General features: G+C 44.9%; 1 protein-coding gene across 33 annotated transcripts in view; it reads left to right on the forward strand.

Annotated features, from left to right (window-relative positions):
* The first annotated feature begins 6,886 nt into the window (after positions 1 to 6,886).
* Positions 6,887 to 23,362, forward strand: part of CLASP2 (cytoplasmic linker associated protein 2) — a 140,701-nt gene continuing 124,225 nt past the window's right edge. For 27 of the 33 annotated variants that reach the window (XM_064169628.1, XM_064169636.1, XM_064169629.1 and 24 more), the window contains exons 1-2: positions 6,888 to 7,954; positions 20,603 to 20,681. In XM_064169628.1, coding sequence (XP_064025698.1) covers positions 7,760 to 7,954; positions 20,603 to 20,681 — 274 coding nt within the window. In that variant the 5' untranslated portion in view covers positions 6,888 to 7,759. Of the gene's footprint in view, positions 7,955 to 20,602; positions 20,682 to 23,362 lie in introns of all 33 variants that reach the window. The other 6 variants (XM_064169643.1, XM_064169652.1, XM_064169663.1 and 3 more) reach the window with 2 other exon arrangements.

The following is a 23,362-nucleotide window of genomic DNA, read 5'->3' on the forward strand; positions in this document are numbered from 1 at the left end:
GTCCAGAGGAGGGCTACAAAGATGATCCAAGGACTAGAACACCTCTGCTATGAGGATAGGCTGAGGGAGCTGGGGATGTTCAGCCTAGAGAAAACTACAGGGAGACCTTACAGCTGTCTTCAGATAAGTGAAGGGATCCTACAGGAAGGCTGCAGAGGGACTTCTCATAAGGGTGTCTAGCAATAGGACAAGAGTGAATTGTTTGAAGCTGAGGGAGATTAGGTTTAGGCTGGATCTTAGGAAGAAGTTCTTCAGTCTAAAGGTGAAGACACTCTGGCATAGGGTGCCCAGGGAGGTTGTGGATGCCTTCTCCCTAAGGCTGTTTAAGGCCTGGTTGGCTGAGGCCTTAAGCATCTGAATCTAGTTGAGAGGCAGCCCTACCCATGGCAGAGAGGTTGGAGTTGGGATCTCACAGGTCCCTTCCAACCTAAGCCATTCTTTGATGCTGTGATCTCAAACTTCTCCAGCATGGCACAAAACATGATACAGAAACATTACATAAAGGTTTTATGCAGAACACCAGCCCCTGACATTCTATGATTCTCTATCATGTTCCAGCACAGAAATGTAAAGGCAGAACAGCATAACTGATCAAAGGCTAGCAAACTTAACCTGCTGCACAAAACACATGCAATCATTCACTTGGCAAACGACAGTTAAGTACTTCTGCCACTGGGGACAAACATCTCTGCTGCCCTATAGAAATGGCAGAATGGATACTAAGGTATGCAGCAGAGCTTTGAGTAACTACAGATGTGACAGAGTAATGTGATAAAAGAAAGTGACTACTTACATGCTAATTCTGACACTATTTTCCTGACCAGTTGATGCTATTTTTCACTACCCATAGCTTTTGGTTTTCTTCACTGTATGACATATATCAAGAAGACTAATAATTAAAGGCATATCAGGATGAATTATTTAATTGTAGCATCTACACAATTGGACAATGAGGAACAAATTAACGCCTTGGAGGAACCCAGTAATTTGGCATCAGTCTGACCCCCTTCACATCCCATTTTGGTAATCAAACTGGCTCACTGTGTACAACAAAAATACCAGACTACTTGCTTCAACTTCTGACTGCTTTACAAACAAGATCTATATTAAGTGTACCATTTCAAGAACATCCATGGCAAGAGCCAAAATGCAGCAGTGTTGAACTGAAGACATCTTTAATAATTACAGTTACATCTGATTTCATCTCTAAGGCCTTGTGAGAAAAAATGGACAACCTCAACTAGCTTGCTACATATATTGCAACATCATCAGAACTTTCCTTTGTGAATTAATTGCTTCATACTCAGAAGAGATTACTTCATTATTCTGATAATCTTCATCTCAGAGGAATTAGAATTATTCTTACAAGTTATCAACACTGACACATTCAGCTTGAAAAGCTTTTACAATTAATATAATATGTGAAATAAGTATCTACGTGGATAAAAAGGTCAGATTTCTGATTAAAACATCACACTATGAGAGTGTTCTACCTCCTGACAGCATTATGGGAAACTCTGATGTACTGATCTCCACCCCATAAATGCATAAAAGGCTCTGGTGATTCCAGAATCCATTAAAAGGAAATGGTATGTGATTGAAGGACACCACATCCAAGAACACAGTCTGAACATTTGCTTCAAGCCACCCAGGGTAGAATTCAATCACAGCCCCAGCTGCTGAGGAATCCAACAGGAATGTAAGGACAACTTTCTCATAGATTTCTTTAGTGTCAACTTAGGCTACGTCCAGTGTCATTTACAAGAACTTTTTGAGTGACTCATGTTTAAATTCACTCTGTTTTTATTAGTATGGCCTGTGCTTTCTATTTGTGACAGAGACCTTTTTATCAGAGGGTTTTAAAGGGACTTTTATGGTTCTTTCACTGATGGGATACAGCCTCTTTATAGAAAGGATTTTTCAGAAGGGGAAATCAGCCTGTGGAAGCCACATTTCTGATGGGATGTCTGACAGACCCACTACAGAAGATCAGTAAATGGACTGCGTGAGTTACCAGCCTGTTGAAGCTACTGCTGGGAAAGGGAAGAGGGTAAAAACATAGCCTGAAACACAGCATGTGCTTCCCATCAGCCAAAGGAACAAAGAGCAAAGCATTCTCACTCCCTGGCCCACTTCTCTGTACGTCTGTCGCCTGTTTCTGACCAGAATGCTCCATGTGACAGCTGTGCAGCATGGGATGGGGGCGTAGGAACAGGTTTGGTGTGCAGCTCAGGTTGGAAAGGTGTCTGGCTGGATTAGTGTCGTTTACCTCAGCTCCTGCTGTAATCACCCTACTTGCTAACAAGTCATATTCAGAGGGTGGAAGAAATTTGGATTCTGTGTCATTTACCAGGCTTAATTGCTCTACAAAATATTATGCATTGTACAAATACACAAGAGTAGTGGATTTGTGCTCACATGCTTGCATATCAAACAGAAGACTGCATTCCAAGGGAAGCAATCTCCTTAACTGAGAATAAGAGGCTTTAAAAGATCTTCAGCTTGAATGAAAATGCCTTCTTTCTGGAGCCTAGTCAGTGTCCCTAGGTATAAAGTCTGGTAGGACTTTGTGAGAATGTCTAACAACAAAACTCTATCCTTTGTCCAAGCTGGGGGGCTGCTCCAGATTCAATGTTACTACTCTGTCCTTTGTCCAAACTGGGGGGCTGCTCCAGATTCAATGTTACTACTCTGTCCTTTGTCCAAACTGGGGGGCTGCTCCAGATTCAATGTTACTACTCTGTCCTTTGTCCAAACTGGGGGGCTGCTCCAGATTCAATGTTACTACTCTGTCCTTTGTCCAAGCTGGGGGGCTGCTCCAGATTCAATGTTACTACTCTGTCCTTTGTCCAAACTGGGGGGCTGCTCCAGATTCAATGTTACTACTCTGTCCTTTGTCCAAACTGGGGGGCTGCTCCAGATTCAGTGTTACTGTGCTACTCCTGGCGTGGCTGAAGAAAAAAAATCAGTATCCAGGAGCTCTCTTTACCAAATCAAAATGCTTTTGTTTGCAGAGGAAGAAGTAAACCAACACCAAAAGCAAATTCTTTTCACTGCCAGGATTCCAAAGGAAATTGTCTTGATCTTATCAGAACACCTCAGTGATGAAAACTATCAATTTTCTAGTGTTCTACCATGTCCATACAGCATAGAGGCACCGGTGCTGGCAGGTAGTAAGAGGGTGACATACATTAGTGTAACCCTCTGATTTTACAGAGAGGCAATCATTTTCTCCTGTGTTGTCTAAGAAAACATTACATGAAATAGAAAGGGGGGGGAGGGAGGGGGGAGAAGGCAAGCCATTTATCCCAGCATGCTTTTTGCCCTTAACATAGCTTTGTGATGTCGTCTTTGGGTTGACAAAATAGTTTCAGCATTTCAAGTGTGTATCTTATTGTTCTTCACCCTTCTCCTCAGCGTCAGTGCTATCACAGCAGTCAGGTTACCTCATCAGTGTATTTGCTTTGAATCAAGGGAAATTCAGAAAAGCTTGTGCCACAAGCTTAAGCCTCTCTTTTGGCTTAGGGTTTTCTCTCTTAAGAAACTGACTTTAATTCAGACTACAAAGAAAGGGGAATTCAAAATTATTTGTGTTTTCTTGGTCTTGGGTTGTGGGAGTGGTGGGGTAGGGTTTTTTGGTTGTTGTTTTGTTTTTTTTCTTCAGAAAGTTTGGGGGATTAAAACTGATTACACTTCTTGCTATTCCACGTATCATCTACTCAGTTATTTTTTTATTTAACTACAGCTATTTTTAAAACTATCACATCAAAAAATTTACTTGCAACAGCAGTGGACCAGATTCTAGCCCACTGAAAAAATACAGCAATACTGATATTTATATATATATGTAATCTATACATACACTATATAGTATACATTAACTATACATATAGTGTATATATCACAGTATCACACAGTATCACAGTATCATCAGGGTTGGAAGAGACCTCACAGATCATCAAGTCCAACCCTTTACCACAGAGCTCAAGGCTAGACCATGGCACCAAGTGCCACGTCCAATCTTGCCTTGAACAGCTCCAGGGACGGCGACTCCACCACCTCCCCGGGCAGCCCATTCCAGTGTCCAATGACTCTCTCAGGGAAGAACTTTCTCCTCACCTCAAGCCTAAATCTCCCCTGGCGCAGCCTGAGGCTGTGTCCTCTCGTTCTGGTGCTGGCCACCTGAGAGAAGAGAGCAACCTCCTCCTGGCCACAACCACCCCTCAGGTAGTTGTAGACAGCAATAAGGTCACCTCTGAGCCTCCTCTTCTCCAGGCTAACCAATCCCAGCTCCCTCAGCCTCTCCTCGTAGGGCTGTGCTCAAGGCCTCTCCCCAGCCTCGTCGCCCTTCTCTGGACACGCTCAAGCATCTCAATGTTCCTCCTAAACTGGGGGGCCCAGAACTGAACACAGTACTCAAGGCGTGGTCTAACCAGTGCAGAGTACAGGGGCAGAATGACCTCCCTGCTCCTGCTGACCACACCATTCCTGATGCAGGCCAGGATGCCACTGGCTCTCTTGGCCACCTGGGCACACTGCTGGCTCATGTTCAGGCGGGTATCAATCAGTACCCCCAGATCCCTCTCTGTCTGGCTGCTCTCCAGCCACTCCAACCCCAGCCTGTATCTCTGCACGGGGTTGTTGTAGCCAAAGTGCAGCACCCTGCACTTGGAGCTATTGAACCCCATCCCATTGGACTCTGCCCATCCGTCCAGGCGGTCAAGGTCCCGCTGCAGAGCCCTTCTGCCTTCCAACTCAGTCACATCTGCCCCCAGCTTGGTGTAACATATGTAACAATTCTGAAGTTTTATTCCATTTCCATCAGTTTCTTCAGTCCTAATTTAAGTAATTCCATACCAAGTTTTTACAGTCTGTCTTCATAAATGGCATTGCACACACAGGAGAGTAACTATTCAGCTCCACCCAAAATACACAGTGAGTTTATAAGACTTTTGTGAAATGATACCAAACTCAAGGTAGAATGCATACATTTCTGGTTTAAAGGCATCTACATTTTTTTTCACTCATCTTACTATTGTAATGCCCAGGAGCTGATCAAGCATGGGATCTCATATTTACCACATTATACTCAAACCAACAAAAGGCTGTTTGTGGTTTTGCTGTCTGCTGTGCCTGTGGACGGAGGTCTCTTTTTAAGACAGATCAATTCACTGAACTGGCCCTCTGCAAGGACATACAAATGTCAGTGCATGGGACAGAAAGGGCCAGAGTTCCTGAAAATGAGGTTTGTGGGATGCAAGCAAGTAGGACCACCGTAGTGCCAATTTAACGTGGTTTACATTGCTGCGAAGCTGCAATTGACAGGTGTAGCTCCTCAAGTCAGTTTATACCTGTCTAAATCCTGTAGCCAAATGAAGGGAGTACCTCACTTTCCTGCAGACTCACCCTTCCTCGGTGTTAGGACTAATGAGGCAAGCGAGACAGGCAGCCTGTGCTGTCTTGAAACTAACTGCAGCTTTCATGACACAGCAGCTCCCAAGAGGTTCCACCAGCCCCATCTCGTCTCCTCTCCTCCATCTAGCTTCTGGCTGGCTGCTTCCACTTTCCCTGCTCCAACTTTGGCATTTGCTTGGCAATTTTAATCAGCAAAAAGCCAATCTGTGGGGGGGGGAGGGGTGGGTTAAAGAGAGAAAAAAAGAGGAAAAATTCTTTACAAGAAGTCAAATAAACTGTCTCTGGTATAGCAAAGGGAGGGATTGCAGGGGAAGAAAAAGACTGCCTGTGTCAACAACAGCTTGCAGTTCAGTGTAACAGGAATACTTCCAGCACCCCAGAAGGAAGACAGAACAACTTCACCACTGCACTGATAGGGGAAGTTACACTGCCCACCTCCTGAGTCCTGTGTTCCTTGTCCTTAGCATCTGTGAGCCAGCCCAACTCACCGACACCCACTCTGAGATTTAGCCCATTAAATCAACCCTCACTGGTCGGTGAGTGCAAGACCTGACACACGGGACAAGACCTGGCACAAGCAGAGCAGCTTGGGCAAGAGGAGGGAGAAAAAGAACTTTTCTCTTTTCCCAAGTCTGCTCTGAGAGGCCACACGAACACCCTGCTGTGATATGGTGCAGAAAGAGAACAGGACAGAGACGCTTTTCTCCCATTTCAATGCCATGGGGATTTGGAACAGTTTAAACGGACCCTGAAACACCTCCTCAAGTCGCGGTTCCAGCACTAAAAAAGCCTCTCTTTAAAATCAAGTCCGCTCCGGGTAGACTACACGTGAGTTAGCTACGCTGCAGCAAACAGCACCCCGCGTACCGAGCCGCTGCCCCGGGAGATCTCTCCACCCTGAACCAGGGCAGAGGGCAGGGCGAAAGTCGAGCCCCGTTTGACCAAGTCGGGACAGCCCTGGGATGGCAACAGCTTCATTTCCCGCCTATGCAGCAAGGCGCAGCGTTTTACCGTCCTGCACAGCTCTGCTCCTCGCACCGCTCACTCTCACACACCTTCCTGCCCCCTACCCTTCAGCGAGGAGAGGCTCCCTGAATCCTGCCGGGGGAGGAAGGCGGCACGGCGAGCCACAGGAGGCGGCCCGGGATGCCCTCCGTGTCAGCTCCTCGCTGACATCCCCTCAGCGCCCCCAGGCCCGGAGGTGCGGGCAGCCCCCCCGCGGGCAGCCCCCCCGCGCCGCCTCCCCTCTGCGGGCCGCGCGCGGCGCACTGCGCACGCGCCGCCTCCCGCCGCGGGCCGCTGCCCACGGCCGCGCGCGCCCACAGCCTGCCCGCCGCAGCGCGGGGCGGGGCCTGGCGGGAGCGCGCTGCCGGAGGCGGGGCAGACGCGGCGGCAGGGGGCGTGGCCCCCGGGAGCCACGCCCAGTCTCGCTGGCGCCGGGCGGGGAGGCCCGCGGTGGGGCGGGGGAGCAACTTCCACGGGACGGAGCCGGGTGGAGGAAGAGGTGGAGGAGCGTGCGCGATTCCGTTCGGGGCTCGGTTGGTCCGGCCCTACCGTGAAGCCAACGGGAAAGGAGAGAGAGTGGTGCCGAGACTCACTGGGACGAAGTTTTCCAAGCTGCCCTGCGGGCGACCTGAGGAGGGGCCGGAGGCCTCGGTAGCAGGAGCATGAAAGGTCCGTCCCGGCCTTACCACTGTTGTGTCCGTGGGAGGGAAGATTGTTGCCCACGGTGGTGAAAAGCGGCCAGTGGATCGATCCTAGGCGCCCTGCAGGCGGGAGGAGAGCGAAAGGAAGCGACGGCAGTTCCCGCGGGGACCCCCTTCAGCCCACGGCTGCTCGTTCTCCGCTGAGGTGCCCGCGAGCTCCCACTGTCCCTCAAGGCGAGCTTCAACGTTTGTTTTCGTTTTCAATTTTCTTTCTCTCGGCGGGGAAAGAGGAGGGGCGGCGGCGAGGAGCTCTCCCGGGATCCCCGGGGACCACGCAGAGGCGCCTGGAAAGCCCCGAGCCCGGGAAGGAGGAGGCGGCGGCGGCGGCTCCCTCTTGACCCCTCCGCCCGCTGCAGTATCCAAGCTTGGCGTGTGAGCCCGCGTCTTCCACTCGTACCTGCGGCTTCACCTCGGGGAGGAGGCCGGAGGCGTGCGGAGCGTGTGCGCATGGAGGCGGCGGACGCGGGGCCGGGGCGGCGAGGGCGAGGAGAGGCTTCATGAGGGCAGCGGCCCTGCCGGGGACCGTCGCCTCGCCGGGCGTTTCCCTCCCGCTACCGTCCCCCGCCTTGCCCTGGCTGCGCTCCCGGCCCTGAGCCGGTCGATTCTTCTCCGAAAAAACTTTGGTGTAGCGGCCGAGGATGGAGCTCGCCGGTATGGATTATTTCTGCGACCAGGTGCAGCAGAAGGACGTGGGCCGCAGGATGCAGGTCGGCCAGGAGCTGCTGGAATACCTGGGTGACCCAGCGAGGTCCACCGATGTGGAGCAGGACCAGCAGCGCCTTGATAAAGTGATCGATGAATTGACCGCATGGGTCAACTCTAGTAATTTTAAGGTAAGGCTGGGCGGCGAGGCTGGCTACAGGAAGACCATGATTCATCATAGTAGGGAGGTACGGAGCGCAGGGTTACTTTTTAATCAGATGCGAGCAGAAATAAAACTACATTCAGCCGAGTTTGTATCCTTCCCACCCGCAAAGGGAAATTCGGACATTTGGGGAGGCGTTGGTTAAACGTTTTCTTGTTTCTGTACCTTTGGCCTTAAAAGAAGCAGTAATGGGGTTCTTCGTTTTGCCTTCATCGTTGGTTAGGGGGTTTTGTACATAAGAAGAAAACGCACAGTAATATTTAGCAGACTGGGTTTGTGCTTCTTATTCTGAAACAAGATAGGCAGTGATTTGTTTTTTTCTTTCTTTCTGCTTTTATTTAACTACCACTCCGTGTTATGGTCCCTACCGGGGTGTAATGCTTCATGGGGTTGCCGTTATGGTCTTTAGGCCTTAAGGAGTGCGCCTTCACCAGGTCCGTAGCACCACCGACTCGGTTTTATGTGATTTAATGACTCATTTGCTTCTTGGGGCTCCCATTGTAAGTTTCAAGTTGTTTATGTCGTCTTTGGGTGACTTTGCTGTAGGTGGGAAGTTAGTATCTCTACAACAGCCCAGTGATGACTCATGTTTGGTGGGGTTTTTGTTTGGTGCGTCTTAGGCACTGCTACAGAGGAGCAGTGATTGCTCTTGCACACACCTCGTTGTAATAGTTGCATGCTTTTCAGGCGTTGGGCAGCCGGTAACACGACGACAGCGTGGCTTTATGATCAAGGACAATCGTATTTGCATTAGCGATTTTGTTTTTTTTTCATCAGTTTCTTTCCGGTGTGTAGCCGGGACAGGTCCGCGCTGCCGTCGTGCGGTGGCGGTGTGGGTCTGCGGTGCCCAGATCCGCCCTTCGTCTGCGCTTCTTCCCTTACCTCCCCGTCATGCCTGCTCAGAGGCTTAGCTTGCACTTTGGGCCTTTTAAACTTGGTGTAGTGAGGTTATCGTAGTTTTTTTTCTGTCTGCTTACGCTCAAGATGCGGCCACAGGAGTACCTCGTAAGGGCACTATGTTTGGGGACTTTTTTGCCTTAGAGTGCTGTTTGCCAGTGTTGGCATTTCTGAGTTTGAGATCTGAAAATAATAATGCTTAGCTTATTTCTATGTGTGACTTTTGTTTTTTGGAGGTGTATTTGTCATCAAAGGTCAAACTAACATTGGAAAAGTGCAGTTTATTTGCCTTCTAGTCCTCATCTGAGGGCTGCTGATAGTGAAAATTGATTACTGTGAAATCCAGGCAGGTAGCCTTTTGGGTAAAGAGAACCAGGTACTTGTTTAGCTCTGCAGGGCAATGTAAAAGTTTCTTTCTGGACTTGTAAGTTGCCAAATTTGGGCGTTAATACTTGGAATTTACTTTTCAAGGTGCATTTCTCCTGCTGCTGATCTAAGGTAACAGAACTTCTTAGCTGTCAAAACTGCAGGATGAGTGATGAATATGTAGTACTCCTGGTCACAAGTCACACAAGGCAACGCTGAGAGTATTACAGATACTAAGTTTTTAAAACAGCTTGCATAATAATTAAAATAGATCTGTTACATCTTCCCTGCATCCACTTGCTGGTAGCTATTTATGCACACAACGTTCTTTTAAAAGTCATTTCATTGTTGTGTTTGTAGTAATTTGTTGGTTCCCCTTTCCTCTGCTGAGGAATGGATGTGTAGTATGCTTGGACAGTTCTATTTATCTCTTATTGCCTCCTACTAAAGGTAGTGAATCCCTCCCTGCTGACATGGCTATGTAATTGAGGAGTGATAATGACTGTCAGCTTATGAGAACTCTTGAGCTAGATAAATTGGAGCGACAAGTGGGGAATACTAGAGGAAATTTGAAGGGGAGCATTATTTCCAGTGCAGGTGACTGATGTGGATAATGTAGGAACAATTGATGTAATTTGCCCTGCATCTTTCTTTTAGTCAGTAAACTCAGTTCTTGTTTGCAGTGCACTTTCCTGACCGTAGTGGGTGATTCATGATCTGGGAGCTGTGTTATCAACTCGCTCTAAAGATAAAACTTGCCATAAAATGCCACCTTAGAAAGTTTCTGCTTCATACAACCAAAAGGGAATGAATCTGTAGGGAATAGGAGATTTAGTTTAGCCTTGATAATGAGTGGGGGGAAAAATGGATATTTAGTAAACAAGGTTACATTTGCTATGGGCAAGGTTGAATTAACTCATCTCTAAGATTTTGACCATCTAAATAATGCTTTTGCCTTTATGAAATTTGCAACAGTTTATAGTGGCTTAGGAAACAGTCTGGGAGTTCCTAACTGAGAAAATAGATAGGAACATTTTTTAGTTCATTTAGCTTATTGAAGTGGAAAATGCAATTGCCAGTTTTAGTTACTGAAATATCAAAAAGATGAGATGAAGAATGTGTTGAATCATCTGTAAATGGTACAGCTCTGTAGTGAAAGTTGCTTGCAGAATATTGGGAATGACCTAAACAGAGAGATGAGTCATCTTTCAAGGCTGACTTGAATGATGTTATCATGGGAACATCATTGACAATGCAGTCAGTGATTAATTTGCTACCAAAGACCATGGCAAACTTTGCAACAGCAAGGAGCACCCAGAAGATGTAAATGATTGAAGCTTTTATTTTGCATTTTATTAGAGTTGCTTACTGTAGTGAAAGTTTGGTACTTGGTCTCCCAGTACCATGGTCTGATCTGTTTCATATTGTTGGGACTGACCTCTCCTCCCACACTATAAATAGTCTTGGGTTTTAGTTTGTGGGGTTTTTGTGCATGTGTTTTTGCTTTTTGGGTCTTTTTATATGTTGTTGTGAGTGTTTTTTAGGGGGAGAGGATGGTGTGGATTCTGTTTTTTTATTATTACTGTTACTACTGTTACTTTTTTTCCCCAAAATGATGCTTTTCCCAAGGCTGTAAGGGATAATGGATTAAAAAAATGAGGGCAGTGAATTGATTTTTAAGGAGGGGGTAAATTAAATACAAAGACAAGTAAGTTAGATACAGCTAAAGAGTTGAGGGATGTCATTAGCCTGCTGATATTTGTTCACCTCGAAGTGAAATATTTGGCAGTCTCAGTAAATTGGAACAGTGCTAATGTTTGCCTTCAGTCTCTCAGGTGACCTTCAAACAGTGAATTAATTCCCCATTCTGAGAGTATCACTGTTGATAGATGGCATTCTGTGATTCGGTGGCCTTGCTGGGTTTACATGAGTTTTAATTAACACCTCTTATGTCTCCCCTGTACTCAATAGTCACTTCAGGTAATTACAAAATTAACTTTGTGCAGGCTCAAACTCTTCTATGTCTGACTTCAAAGCAGATTTGCAGATTACTTATCAAACTTCTGCTAAAGAGATGTGGGAGACTGCCCTTGGCTGTTAGCCTGTTGAGGTTTGTTGGTCTGGTTTGTTCTGTTTCTTTTAAAACCCACCAAAACTGAGTAACTACCCTCTTGAAATGTGTTAGGGGTCTTTATTGGCAGCAGAGCTATCTTGTGTGTTTCTCTGTGAACTGCACTTGATCAGAAGTAATAAAAACCTTGGACTGAAGTTCTTAGGGTTTCTGAATGCAGTTTTATGAGAGAAGTAATCAGTAGTGTTTGTGACTGAGCCATGTTTGTATTTCTTACCTTTATAATGGATATATTAGCATATTTTGTTCTTGAACTGCACAGCTGTGTGTCACAGAAGCAGCAGATTGTCACAGGAGGTATCAGAGTGTTGAGGGTTATAATGGACCACTAGAGATGGAGTCAAACTCACCTGCCAAAGCAGAGTTACTTAGGGCAGGCTACACAGGAACACATCCAGGTGGACTTGAAAGTTTCCAAACAAGGAGACTCCACAATCTCTCTGGGCTGCCTGTTCCAGTGCTCACTATCACCATAAAGAAGTCTCTCCTCATGTGAAGGTTGAACCTCCTGTGTCCTAGCTTGTACCCACTGTTCCTTGTCCTATCACTAAGCACCATCAAAAAGAGCCTGGCACCTGCATCTTCACACCCACCTCTCATGTTTATAGACGTTGATAAGATCACCCCTCAGCCTTTTCCTCTCAAGACTAAACAGCCCAGGTCTCACAGTCTTTCCTCCTAGGAGAGAAGTCCCAAAGTCATCCTTGTGGCTCTCTGCTGGGCTCTTTCCAGCAAATGTCTATCTCACTTGAATTTGGGAGCCCAAAACTGGACACAGTGTTCCAGGTGTGGTCTCACCAGAGTAGAGGGGGAAGAATTTGATCAGTTTATCACTGATTCCAGATAGGGTGGATAGGCAAATTTGGTGTTCTGTTTTTATTCTGTGCTTCCTGAAGAGTGAGTTTTTTCCTTAGCTTTGTTTCAACACCGAGTACTGAGAGATACTGAAATACCAGTGAAGTTGTTGTTGCATTTTTGTGTTTCCTAGGTTTGGCAAGTATTTATTTTGCTTTGTCTTGAGTTCAGCAGAAGGCCAGCAGGAGGAGCTTTCAGTTTCCAGAATGGAAGACTTCAACTGTAAATTTGCAATTCAAGCCAAGTGGCTAGGATCTCTGTCTGAGGCCCTTGCGAAGTGATAGCAGCAGTTACAATCTTGAAGACATGTCAGGGTGTGAAGTGAAAGCTGGAATTTAAACTTACTTGAACAAAATGCAGATACTGTAATCTGGAAACAAAAGGAAGTTCAGAAACAAAGCATGTGAAGCCTTGCAGCTCAGTAAGAATAATTGAATGCACAAGTGCAGGATGTGGGGCATTCAGTTAAGTGGCAGAGCCTAGGAAGAAAATTTGGAGGGTAGTTTGGGTCTGAAATCGAACACAAAGCAACATGAATGCCATCCAGAGGGACCTGGACAGGCTAGAGAGGTGGGCCCAGGCCAACATCATGATACTCAACAAAGCCAAGTGTAAGGTCCTGCACCTGGGTGGACACAGTCCCAGGCACGGCTCCAGACTGGGTGGTGAATGGCTGAGAGCAGCACTGAGGAAAAGGATCTGAGGGTCTGGGGTGATGAAAAGCTCAACATGAGCCTGCAGTGAGAGTGCAGCCCAGACAGCAACCCTGTGCTGGGCTGCAGCAAGAGCAGTGTGGGCAGCAGGGCAAGAGAGGGGACTCTGCCCCTTGGCTCTGCTCTCATCAGACCCCACCTGGAGTCCTGTGTGCAGTTCTGGAGCCTCCAACACAAGGAGGATGTGGAACTGTTGGAGCCAGTCCAGAGGAGGCCACAAAGATGCTCAAAGGGCTGCAGCAGCTCTGCTATGAGGACATGCTACAAGAGTTAGGGCTTTTCAGTCTGGAGAAGAGAAGGCTTCAAGGAGACCTTATAGTAGCCCTCTAGTATCTGAAGGGGGCCTACAGGAAGGCTGGGGAGGGACTACTGACAAGGTCTTGTAATGACAGGACGAGGTGTAATGGGTTTAAGCTTGAAGAGGGAAGATTTGAACTGGATGTTAGGAAAGGGTTGTTTGCAGTGAGGATGGTGAGACACTGGCAGAGGTTGCCCAGGGAGGTTGTGACTGCTCCCTTGAGCGACCTGTCCTAGTGGGAGGTGTCCCTGCCTATGGCAGGGGGTTGGAACTGGCTGAGCTTTGAGGTCACAGTATCACAGTATCATCAGGGTTGGAAGAGATCTCACAGATCATCAAGTCCAACCCTTTACCACAGAGCTCAAGGCTAGACCATGGCACCAAGTGCCACATCCAATCCTGCCTTGAACAGCCCCAGGGACGGCGACTCCACCGCCTCCCCGGGCAGCCCATTCCAGTGGCCAATGACTCTCGGTGATGAACTTTCTCCCTTCCAACCTAAACCATTCCATGTGCTGCATAAGGCAAATGCTGTAGTGAGTTGTAGGACTAACCTGCAGCAGAGAAGAGTGAAAGGAGATCCACCTCACCCTTTGTTTGTCAGTTTCTGTATAGGTTTTGGCATTTTCTTAGTCTCTGTTAGCAAATAGCGGTAATTTAAATGTCTTCACTAAATGTCATTATTGCTTTCTTTGAGTTGTTTCATCTTGGCTGTGTGGGAGCTATTTTCCTTTATGTGTAATGAGAACGTGGCTCAACCTGTCCATATATGAGTCCAGTTTCAGTTTTCAAGCTCAATTATTTGATTTTTCCCCCCCTCTTGATTAATAATTGCTATTTTTTCATGTATTATTTATGTCCTGTTGACAGAAGGTGAAATAAACTCTAGAATGTTAGCCAAACAATCAAACAGAACTCCAGACATGTAGGGAAGCTTGCAAGAAGTTTTAATTATTTCAAGTTTAATTAAATCTAATTTTGTCCAGCCTTTAATTAGGAATGGGGAATATATAGTTTCAACAAGGCATCTCCTTCAGAGTTGGGATCAACAGTTCTCAACTGTTTCAAAGCTTCAGTTTGTGTAATCCAGCCTAGCTGTGATCCTTGTATAAACAGCAGCTCAGCTTCTCCTCTGGCCAAGTGTTCTCACTGTTGCTCTTGAGGCAGTTACCTTTTGTGGACGTTGAATTAGTTTTCTGGTGTTTCATCAAGCTGGTTGGACTGACAGGAGATGGAAATGCACCAAATGCAATACACCTGCCGAGAGAGAAAGCTTCTTAGCCTGCAATTTGATTGATTTGGATGCGAATGGAGGCCCTTGCAAGCTGTGTGCAGTGTGGAGAACAGTGAGGCATCCTTCAGAAGGGAATTCGCAGCAGCCAAGGCATGTGAGCCGCAACAGGCGTTTTAGCAGCCTTGCTGATGGAAGCACTTTCTCTCCCTGGCTCTGGATTGGGATGCTGTGCCCTGCCTTCCCTGCTCTGATGAGAGGGCTTGTGGGGCTGCACAGCAAACAGGCTGGGGGAGGACAGCTGGCTCAGAAAATGCTTTCTCTTGTTCGTTGTTTGGACTCGTTTCCTTAAGTGGGTTACTACTTGGCTGCATGAATGCTTGTCTCCTTGCAGCAGTGCAGCTGGTGCAGCAGTAGGAGTAAGTCACAGAGAATAGGAGTCACTGTGTATTTAGTGCCATTTAAGGGGAAACGGGGAAGAGAATAAGAGACCTTGGGCGCTATAGGAACTACATTCTTTTGGCAGCACTAAGTTCTGAAATCAAGTATTTCTTTGTTTTGCTCCATCAGCATGCTTTGCAAGGCTTTCAAGTGTGGTTTTTCTGTTTCCCCCCAGTTTACTGCTTTTTTTAATTACATACTCCAAAGAGAAACACCATGCAAGTCACTGTCTTCCCACAGAGTCCTGCTTTTAAAGAGGCTCTCTTCAGACTTTTTCTGTTGCAGCACATGAAGTTTAAGCCAGACAATCTCAAAGAAAATGACTTAAAGTTTGTCAGGTGTTGCTGTATCATATAGGTTTGTTTTGTGCTCACTGTCTTGGTAACAGCATCCATGAAAAATCTGTGGCAGTGGTCAAGGGAAGAATGTTTAATGTGCAGCATGATTCAAACTTTAGATACTCCTGTAATAGCTCAAGCTGAAGGCAGTATGTGACACACTTTAGAACAGTGGTTACTGGATTGTCCAGAGAGTCCAAAACAGTCTGGAGATTGCACTTTTCACTTTTTTTCACTTGCATCAATTTGAAGATCATGAAATGTTTTTGTTTCATGTGCAGCTACTTCAAAGGTACTTGAGATTGAGTGTTGAGAAAGTACACCTTTGGGCTTGGATGACAGTACTTAAATCCAACAAAACTCACGTGATGCTCTTGCATATGTCTTGTTCCAGCACTGCAGTGCTAGAACAACACTTGTTCTAGCAGGGCAGGGTTCTTTGGAATGGTGTTTCTCTGTTTGCTGGTTGATTGTTAGTGATACCATAGCTGTCCCCATGGTGACAGGAAGTCCAGTGACTTAACTTCATTCTTTGGCTGTTCCAGATAGTGACCTCCATAATTCTCCCTTGAGGTTCTCATGACTGGTTTGCAGATTGAGATCTGCAGCCTCCATATTGCCATAGACAGTTTAGAGCTCCTGTGACCAAATCAACCACTTTGATTATTAAATTCGTTGGGCAACTTATGTAACTGGAGATGGATTCCTGGTCCTAGATGTCCCCTACAGGGGTGGGAAATGACACAATCACAGTGAGAATAATAGTAAACATGCGTGGTTAGCCAGGTGTGGTTTGAAGAACAGTTTGTATAGGCTTGGATACCTGAAGGTGCCCACAGTGGAGCAGTAGTAGTGCTGGAAAGAGCAGGCAGAAGGAGAGCTGGCAAAGGAACGCTGTGGAGCAAGAAACAGACTCAGTTCTTCATCACTGGGTCAATTTGTAATTACAGTTTGGTTGAAACATCTTGAATACATTAAAGAGTCTGGTCCTTTCTGGAACAGATAAGTTTTTCTCTGTTAGGCTGGCAGTTCTGTTGTGATCCAAGAAGTCAGGAATGCTGCTGAATACTAGGTTGTTGAAAAGTACCTCACCAGCTAACCAACCTCAGTTCCAATAAGCTGAAATTTCCACTGCAAACCTCAAAAAAGCAGCATTTAAATGCATCAAACAATAGTGAGCTGATGACTCAGTCTCAATATACAAAGGCTCTTTCTAGGCAACAGGCAAAAGGCTTAATGAATGCAGAATAAGAAACAGATCCAACGATTTTAATCCCATAAGAAATACATCCCTCACTGAAGCTGATGAGGAAAGAGCTATAATGCTGGCAAGAGAAAAGATTTTTCTGTTGATAAAGAAGAGCCTGTGTTGCTACTGTCCAGACAGTGTCTGAGAGTTTGGAATCTGTTTCTTTTTTCAGATCAAATCTGCCTTTATTTGTGATTTGTTTTTTTAAGCTTGTTTATTGTTGATGCTGCTCTTGTGACTGCATATCAATTTCTAGAGACTCCTACCAGAATCTTTAGGATCCTGCATGGCTGATAGCTGCTAGGAGATGCTGAAACTCAGAACATTGTATGAAAGCAGAGAAGTGTTAAAACTGATGTACAGAAACAAAGGTGTTTATTTGGTATACTCTGCAGCCATGTATTTCTGGCTTGATTTGAAATGTAGCATGAGAATCAATTTTGTAGGTAGGGCAACTTCCCATGACCTCCAGCCTGTGGTCACATCATACTTTCTCACTCTGCAGACACCATGACATTTCATACCTGTTATATTTTCAAGGTTGTAGACCACAAAGGACTTTGTATGAGCTGAAGAATAACTATCATGATGTCGGTAGAGGATTGCTACTTTAAGACTATAGTAACCTGTTCCCTTACCTCATACCTATAAAGCTTCTAGCTTAGGACCTGTTAAAGAGGAGAATTTCACAACAGTGTGTGTTGCTTTAGCATTTCTTCAATGCAGGCTTAGTCTCCTACCTTTATTGCATACAGTAGGGACTACACCACACGTTTTCATAGAGTAAGGACACAAGACAAAGCTACTCATCAGGATATTCAAATTCATTGTATTTATAGCCACTGTTGTTGCTTTGTACACTAATTATTTGAACAGAACCCTTACTGTATTCATTAAGCAAATGTTTGTTGGACAGCTGCAAAGAGTCAGCACCACACTGCCAACTGCTTGAGCGGTCAATCAAGATAAATGTGTCTTGCATCATCAGAGGTGGTTAAACTTCATCCATTCTTAGGCAGTGATAGAAAAATATGGAATCTGCAGGCATTATGTCAGTGAGTACTCCCACACAAATGAAATGCAAATGATCAGATCTTGCTGACAATGACAGTCATGGTAGAATGATGAGCTGCTAGTTATCAAGCCTCTGATCCTTAGGTATTTGGACATTCAATATTCCATACGGTCACTGTTTTTACCCAGGTAAGACTTCAAAACCAAGCAATCCTCACCCTTTCCCAATCAAAATCAACCAACAAGGCAAAGTAAGTGCCACAAAAAAAAAACAAACCTCTGAAGACTAGAGCCTAAGCACTGGAGAAAATAATCAAGGGGATGCTAATCAAGAAATACTCTTACTTAGAATGCTTCTTTGGGAGTAGATCTGGAGAGAAAAAAAGAGCCATGTGTGCTTCACTTTTTAAATCCCTGAGCTCACTCTTGTTCAGAATCTCTCTTCAGGGTAGACTTTTGAAAGATAAAATCCTCATAAAGGTTTTGGAGAAGACAGAGACTCTCTGTTAGGTTTACAGTGCTGGACAGGCTGTAATTTGTGCATTAGACTCAGAAACAAAAGAACATTCTGGGTTGAAAGAGACCTCCAGAGATCATCCAATCCAGCTCTCCTGCAAAGCAGGATCACTTAGGGCAGGCTGCACAAGAAAGCATCCAGGTGGGGTTTGAAAGGCTCCAGGGAAGGAGACTCCACAACCTCTCTGGGCAGCCTGTTCCAGTGCTCTGTCACACTCAGGGTGAAGAAGTATCTCTTTGTGTTGAGGTGGAACCTCCTGTGTTGTAGTTTGTACCAGATGTTCCTCCTTAGGCATTGGAAGGGTATTTTAAAAGTTGTCACTGGAAGGACAAGTCTAAGGTAGGACTTCCAGTCTGGAAACAGAAGCATAGAAAAAAACATGTGTCTATGCCAAATAAATTACTTTTTTCAGGCATCACTTGTTCTTATTTCTTCCTGAATGAATTTCTGATTTCTTTCAGGCATCACTTTTTTTAGATGGAATTTTTGTCTTCTGTAGTTTGGCAGAAACATTCACAGCAAGAGCTTTTGGGAAGCTTTGAGGTCACTGTAAAAGCTGGCTTAGGGTTTTTTTTTTCCTAAGTTATCAATTACTATATTCTGGTTTCTCATCTGCAGCTGTAGATGCACTCACTTGTTGGTGATACATTAATTTAAGTCAGTGAGGCCATCCACTTAAATTTGCTGTTTTGTTTTAATATGTCATAAAATTCTCTGAGCCTTCCAGGTAAGCTGTGCTAACTTGTAACTAAGTTTTGTACCTCTGGTTTAAAAGGAGATCTATTGTAGAAATATTGAATTTACTACAATCTGGTTAATTATGCAGCTGCTTCACATTGTAGAGTTTATGGGGACCTTACTCACTTAGTTCCCAGTGGGAAGCAAGGCTCACATGTGCCTGTGCACATGGGTGTTGTGTATTCACATTCATCTCCAGCCTGCTGTCTTTTCTCTCTTGTCTGGTGTGGACAATTGTGACAGATAAGGATCTGAAGGAGATGGAATTGTCCAAGAAAATGCGGTTCCAAGCTTTATGAAAATGAACAGCTCATCGAGGGCAGGAATTGTGTTCATGCCTTAATGGGGAAAAAATTGCAAGGCATGTGTTACTAGAAAGTGAGAGCAGGAAAAACTTACAAATTCCCAAGCTTCAGGAAGTCCTAAAAGGACTCTTACAGGAAGTGAAGACTGAAGTCTTGGCTCAGTATGCAGGGTAGCTAAGGGGAGAAACACTGTCCTGACCTGTCAAAATAATTTACTTTGATCATGTCTGACCATAGAATCAGGGTGGAAGGGACCACAGGGATCATCTAGTTCCAACCCCTGGCCACAGGCAGGGACACCCTACCCTAGAGCAGGCTGCCCAGAGCCTTATCCAGCCTGGCCTTAAACACCTCCAGGGATGGAGCCTCAACCACCTCCCTGGGCAACCCATTCCAGCCTCTCACCACTCTGATGCTGAACTTCCTCCTCACATCCAGTTAGAACCTCCCCACCTCCAGCTTTGCTCCATCCCCCCTAGTCCTGTTACTACCCAAGAGCCTAAAAAGTCCCTCCCTGGCATTTTTGAATGATTTTGTTTCTGTATTAGCAGATATTTTCAGTTTCTAGAACTTCCTCACAATCCCAGGAGTATTTGGAACTTCTTTTCTTCTGATTATTTATTGTTATTGTTGCTTTGTATTTGTTTTTAACAAGAGCTAACAAAGAGAAATAAAACTTGGCCAGTTTCACAAGCAGGTGGACAAATACTGTGGGCTGAACTCCTGGGGAAAAACATATTAACTTCTCTGAGTTGTTTTCTTTTGGGTGTTTGGAAAACGATGTAATAACCTTAGTGGATGAGCCCAGTAGGCAGATTGAAGTAAGCTCTTAGCATCTGGGAAATAGCTTAAATCATGTTGTGGTGGGGTTTTTTCCTTCCAGTCTGTGTTAGTGCTTAAGTTTGGGGGCTTAGCTAGTTTGGCATTTCAAGTTGTTTTTCTGAGTCTGTTAACTGCACCTTTTTTTGTTGTTAAGGAATTCTCTTTTGTTTCTTTCAGTAGCTTAGAAACTTGGTAGAGGAGGTCAAGCCTACAGCCTTACAAAAATCTGTTTCAATGGAAATTTTATTTTCAGTTCATACTGACTTAGCTCTAGACTCATCTTTTAAAGGAAATGAAGGACAGAACTGCAGTGCTAACCTATGATCAGGAGAGGAAAGAAATACATGATCCAGACAGGAGCTTCTTCCAGCTCCTTAGTACTCCCAGTTATTAATCAGCATAATTTGTAGTTGGAAACACTAAAACATTGGATTTCTAAAGTTTATTTCTTTAAGACAAATACTGAAAAATCTGAAGTGCACTGATATGTGTAAATATACTTAATCTGTGCCAAACATTGTGGTAACTTTGACTTAATAAAAGCTTTCAAGGCCTTATCAACTGTCCAAGTGGAACTTCATCTTTAGCTTAAGATACATGTAAGCATGCTGAAATACTCAATGTGCTTAGTTTCTTTAAAATACACTCTAAAGAATTCTTCAGTGATCCATTTTGTACATCTACTGCTTTTGTTTCAACAGGTAGCACTACTGGGATTAGATGTTTTAGGTGCCTTTGTCGACAGACTATCAGGACGCTTTAAATCCTATATAGGAACTGGTAAGTGAAATATGATTTTCTTTCTCTTAAGACTAAAATGAAAAAGATATTTCTCCCTTCCAGCAGCTGAAGTGGGATGTGTCGAAAGCCTTCTGAACTAATTATAATACATTAGTAAAGCATCTGAATGCTGTTGTTAGGGTTTAAATAATTTGATATTAACCTCATCATGAGATCACTGGATGGTGGCTGGGATTTTTTTCAAGGTTCCAGGAAGATCTTTTCAGTAATTAGTTTTGTGCTGTATAGTGCTTTCCACGCCCATGCTGTGTATGAGTTGGAAGGGACCCTTAAAGATCATCTACTCCAACCCCCTCTGCAGAAAGAAGGGACATCCTCAACCAGATCAGGTTGCCCAAAGCCCTGTCGAGCCTCATTTTGAGTATCTCCAGGCATGGGTCTCAACCATTGCTCCAGACACTACTGTTTCACTGGCCTCATGGTGAAGAACTTGTTCCTCACATCTAGTCTAAACTTCTCTAGTTTGAATCCATTGCCCCTCGTCCTATCACTGCAGGCCTTTATTGACAGTATGTCTCCATCCTTCGTGTAGCCCCCTTCAGGTACTGGAAAGCTGCTATTAGGTCTCCCTGGAGTTTCCTCTTCTCCAGGCTGAATAACCCCAGCTCCCTCAGCCTGTGCTCCAGCCTCCTGATTATTTAAATGCCCTCCTGGACCTGATCCAGACCTGAATGCAATACTCCAGGTGAGATCTCACCAGAGCAGAGCAAAATGGCAGAGTTACCTCTGTGGATCTGCTAGCCACACTTCTTTTGAGGCAGCCCAGGATGTGATTTGCCTTCTGGGGTGCAGGCACATACTATTGGCTCATGTTCAGATTCTTGTCCATCAGCACCTCCAAGTCCTTTTCCCTAGGGCAACTTTCTACCACCTCATCCCCTAGTCTGTTTTAATAATGAGGCTTGTTCCAGCCCAGGTGCAGAGGCCTGCACTTCTTGAACCTCATGAGGTTCACCTGGACCCATATCTCCATCTTGTCCAAGTCCCTCTGCTTTACCACTTCCAAAGACTGTCATCCAAAAACTACATTGGAATGTGTTGCCTTTAAACTTGTGTTTAAGAGAGGGTGTTTTATTTGCAGATCAATTGAATTAAATCCTTTTGTCAGCTGATACCTGTGGTCTGAGAGCTGTGTGCTCCACCTCCTGTTAGATAACTGGATTTTGTAGCTTTTAGTTGCCTAAATTTTTTATGAGATTAAAAAAAAAGGGTACTGTTACTGTTGTGTGAAATGTTTACTCAAATGAACTTTGGATTAGTGGATCTATGTGTGCCTGAGTGTGAAAGAGTTTTCTGGGAGGTACAAGCAAACTATACTGCTCAGCTAATTTTGCTGCTGTCCTTGAGAAGAGATGGTGATCCCAAGGCATTAACAGTGGTGTTACATCACTGGCTGTTTTTAACAGGACTTTCTAGCTTTCCAAAAATCATGTGCAGTATTTTGCTTCTTGTTGCCACATCTCCAGCTATCTCAAATTGTCTGTCAAAATGCTGGGGTTTCTCTTCTCTCCATGGCAGCTTTTGTATTGAAGACATCAGCAAAACTTGCAAGATTACAAATATTAAATGAAGTTGTATAACTTAAGCATGAACTACTTGGAAACAAATTCCAGGATGCTGTAGAACCACTGCAGGAGAATGCTACAGAGTGTAAAACTGCTTTTCTTTGGCTGGTTAGTTTTGTGTTGGAGCAGTGTAATGGAACCAGAGGCATATTGTGCTATGCAGAATATTGATGTTTTAATAGCCTCTATATGTAGCTACAAACAGTGGCTAGGTTTCAAGAGTTTACTCTGGTTTGATTTATGTTCTAGTGGTGTGGAGGACTTGAAAATTACAGCAGCTTAAAAAAGCTTTTAGAAGTTGTTGTTCTTAACTTACTTGTTTGTTTTTGAAGTGTGAATTGTTTGAGAATAGGTTCACAGAGTCATAGAATGGTTTGGGTTGGAAGAGACCTTCACAGGTGATGTAGTCCAGCAGGGACATCCTCCACTAGAGGAGGTTGCTCAAAGCCTTGGCAAGCCTGACCTTAAATATGTCCAGAGTTGGGGTCTCAGCTACTTCCCTGGGTAACTTGTTCCGGTGTTCCTTCACCCTCACAGTAAAGAATTTGCTCAGAACATCCAATTGAAATTACTCTTCTTGAATCTCAAACCATTGCCTATCTTTCTATCACAGCAGGCCTTTGTAAACAGTCCCTCTGCAGCATTCTTGCAGGCCCAGTTCAGGTCCTGGAAGCCCCTTTTTTTGTGGTCACAGTATTTCAGCAGTTTGAAATTATGAGGAAATCAAACTGTTACTTCAGTCAGTAATATTTATCTTGGGGAAAAAAAGAGTACTGCCACTGTGTGCTTTAGCATCAGTGGGCATCTCCAGAACTACCTTTGAAAAAAGCCTTCAGCTGACATTGCTCTTCTGTGTGTCTCCAGAATGAAGGTCTGTAGAGAGAATTATGCTGGATATGCAGGTCACTGTTGTGCCTGATCAGCTTTAACATAAACCTAACAGACACTGAAATGTTAAGTCTCAGTAAAGGCAGAAACCAGCTTAATTTTAAATGACTGGTTTAAGAGTAATTTATAGTATGGAAGCTCTTCAGTTGGTAGCTGTCTCCCTGAGCCTTAAAATAAGACTTGGATTAATTTCAGCGTTCTTCAGTG

This window comes from Pogoniulus pusillus, chromosome 32 (genome assembly GCF_015220805.1).
Source record: "Pogoniulus pusillus isolate bPogPus1 chromosome 32, bPogPus1.pri, whole genome shotgun sequence".
Classification (NCBI taxonomy): domain Eukaryota; kingdom Metazoa; phylum Chordata; class Aves; order Piciformes; family Lybiidae; genus Pogoniulus; species Pogoniulus pusillus.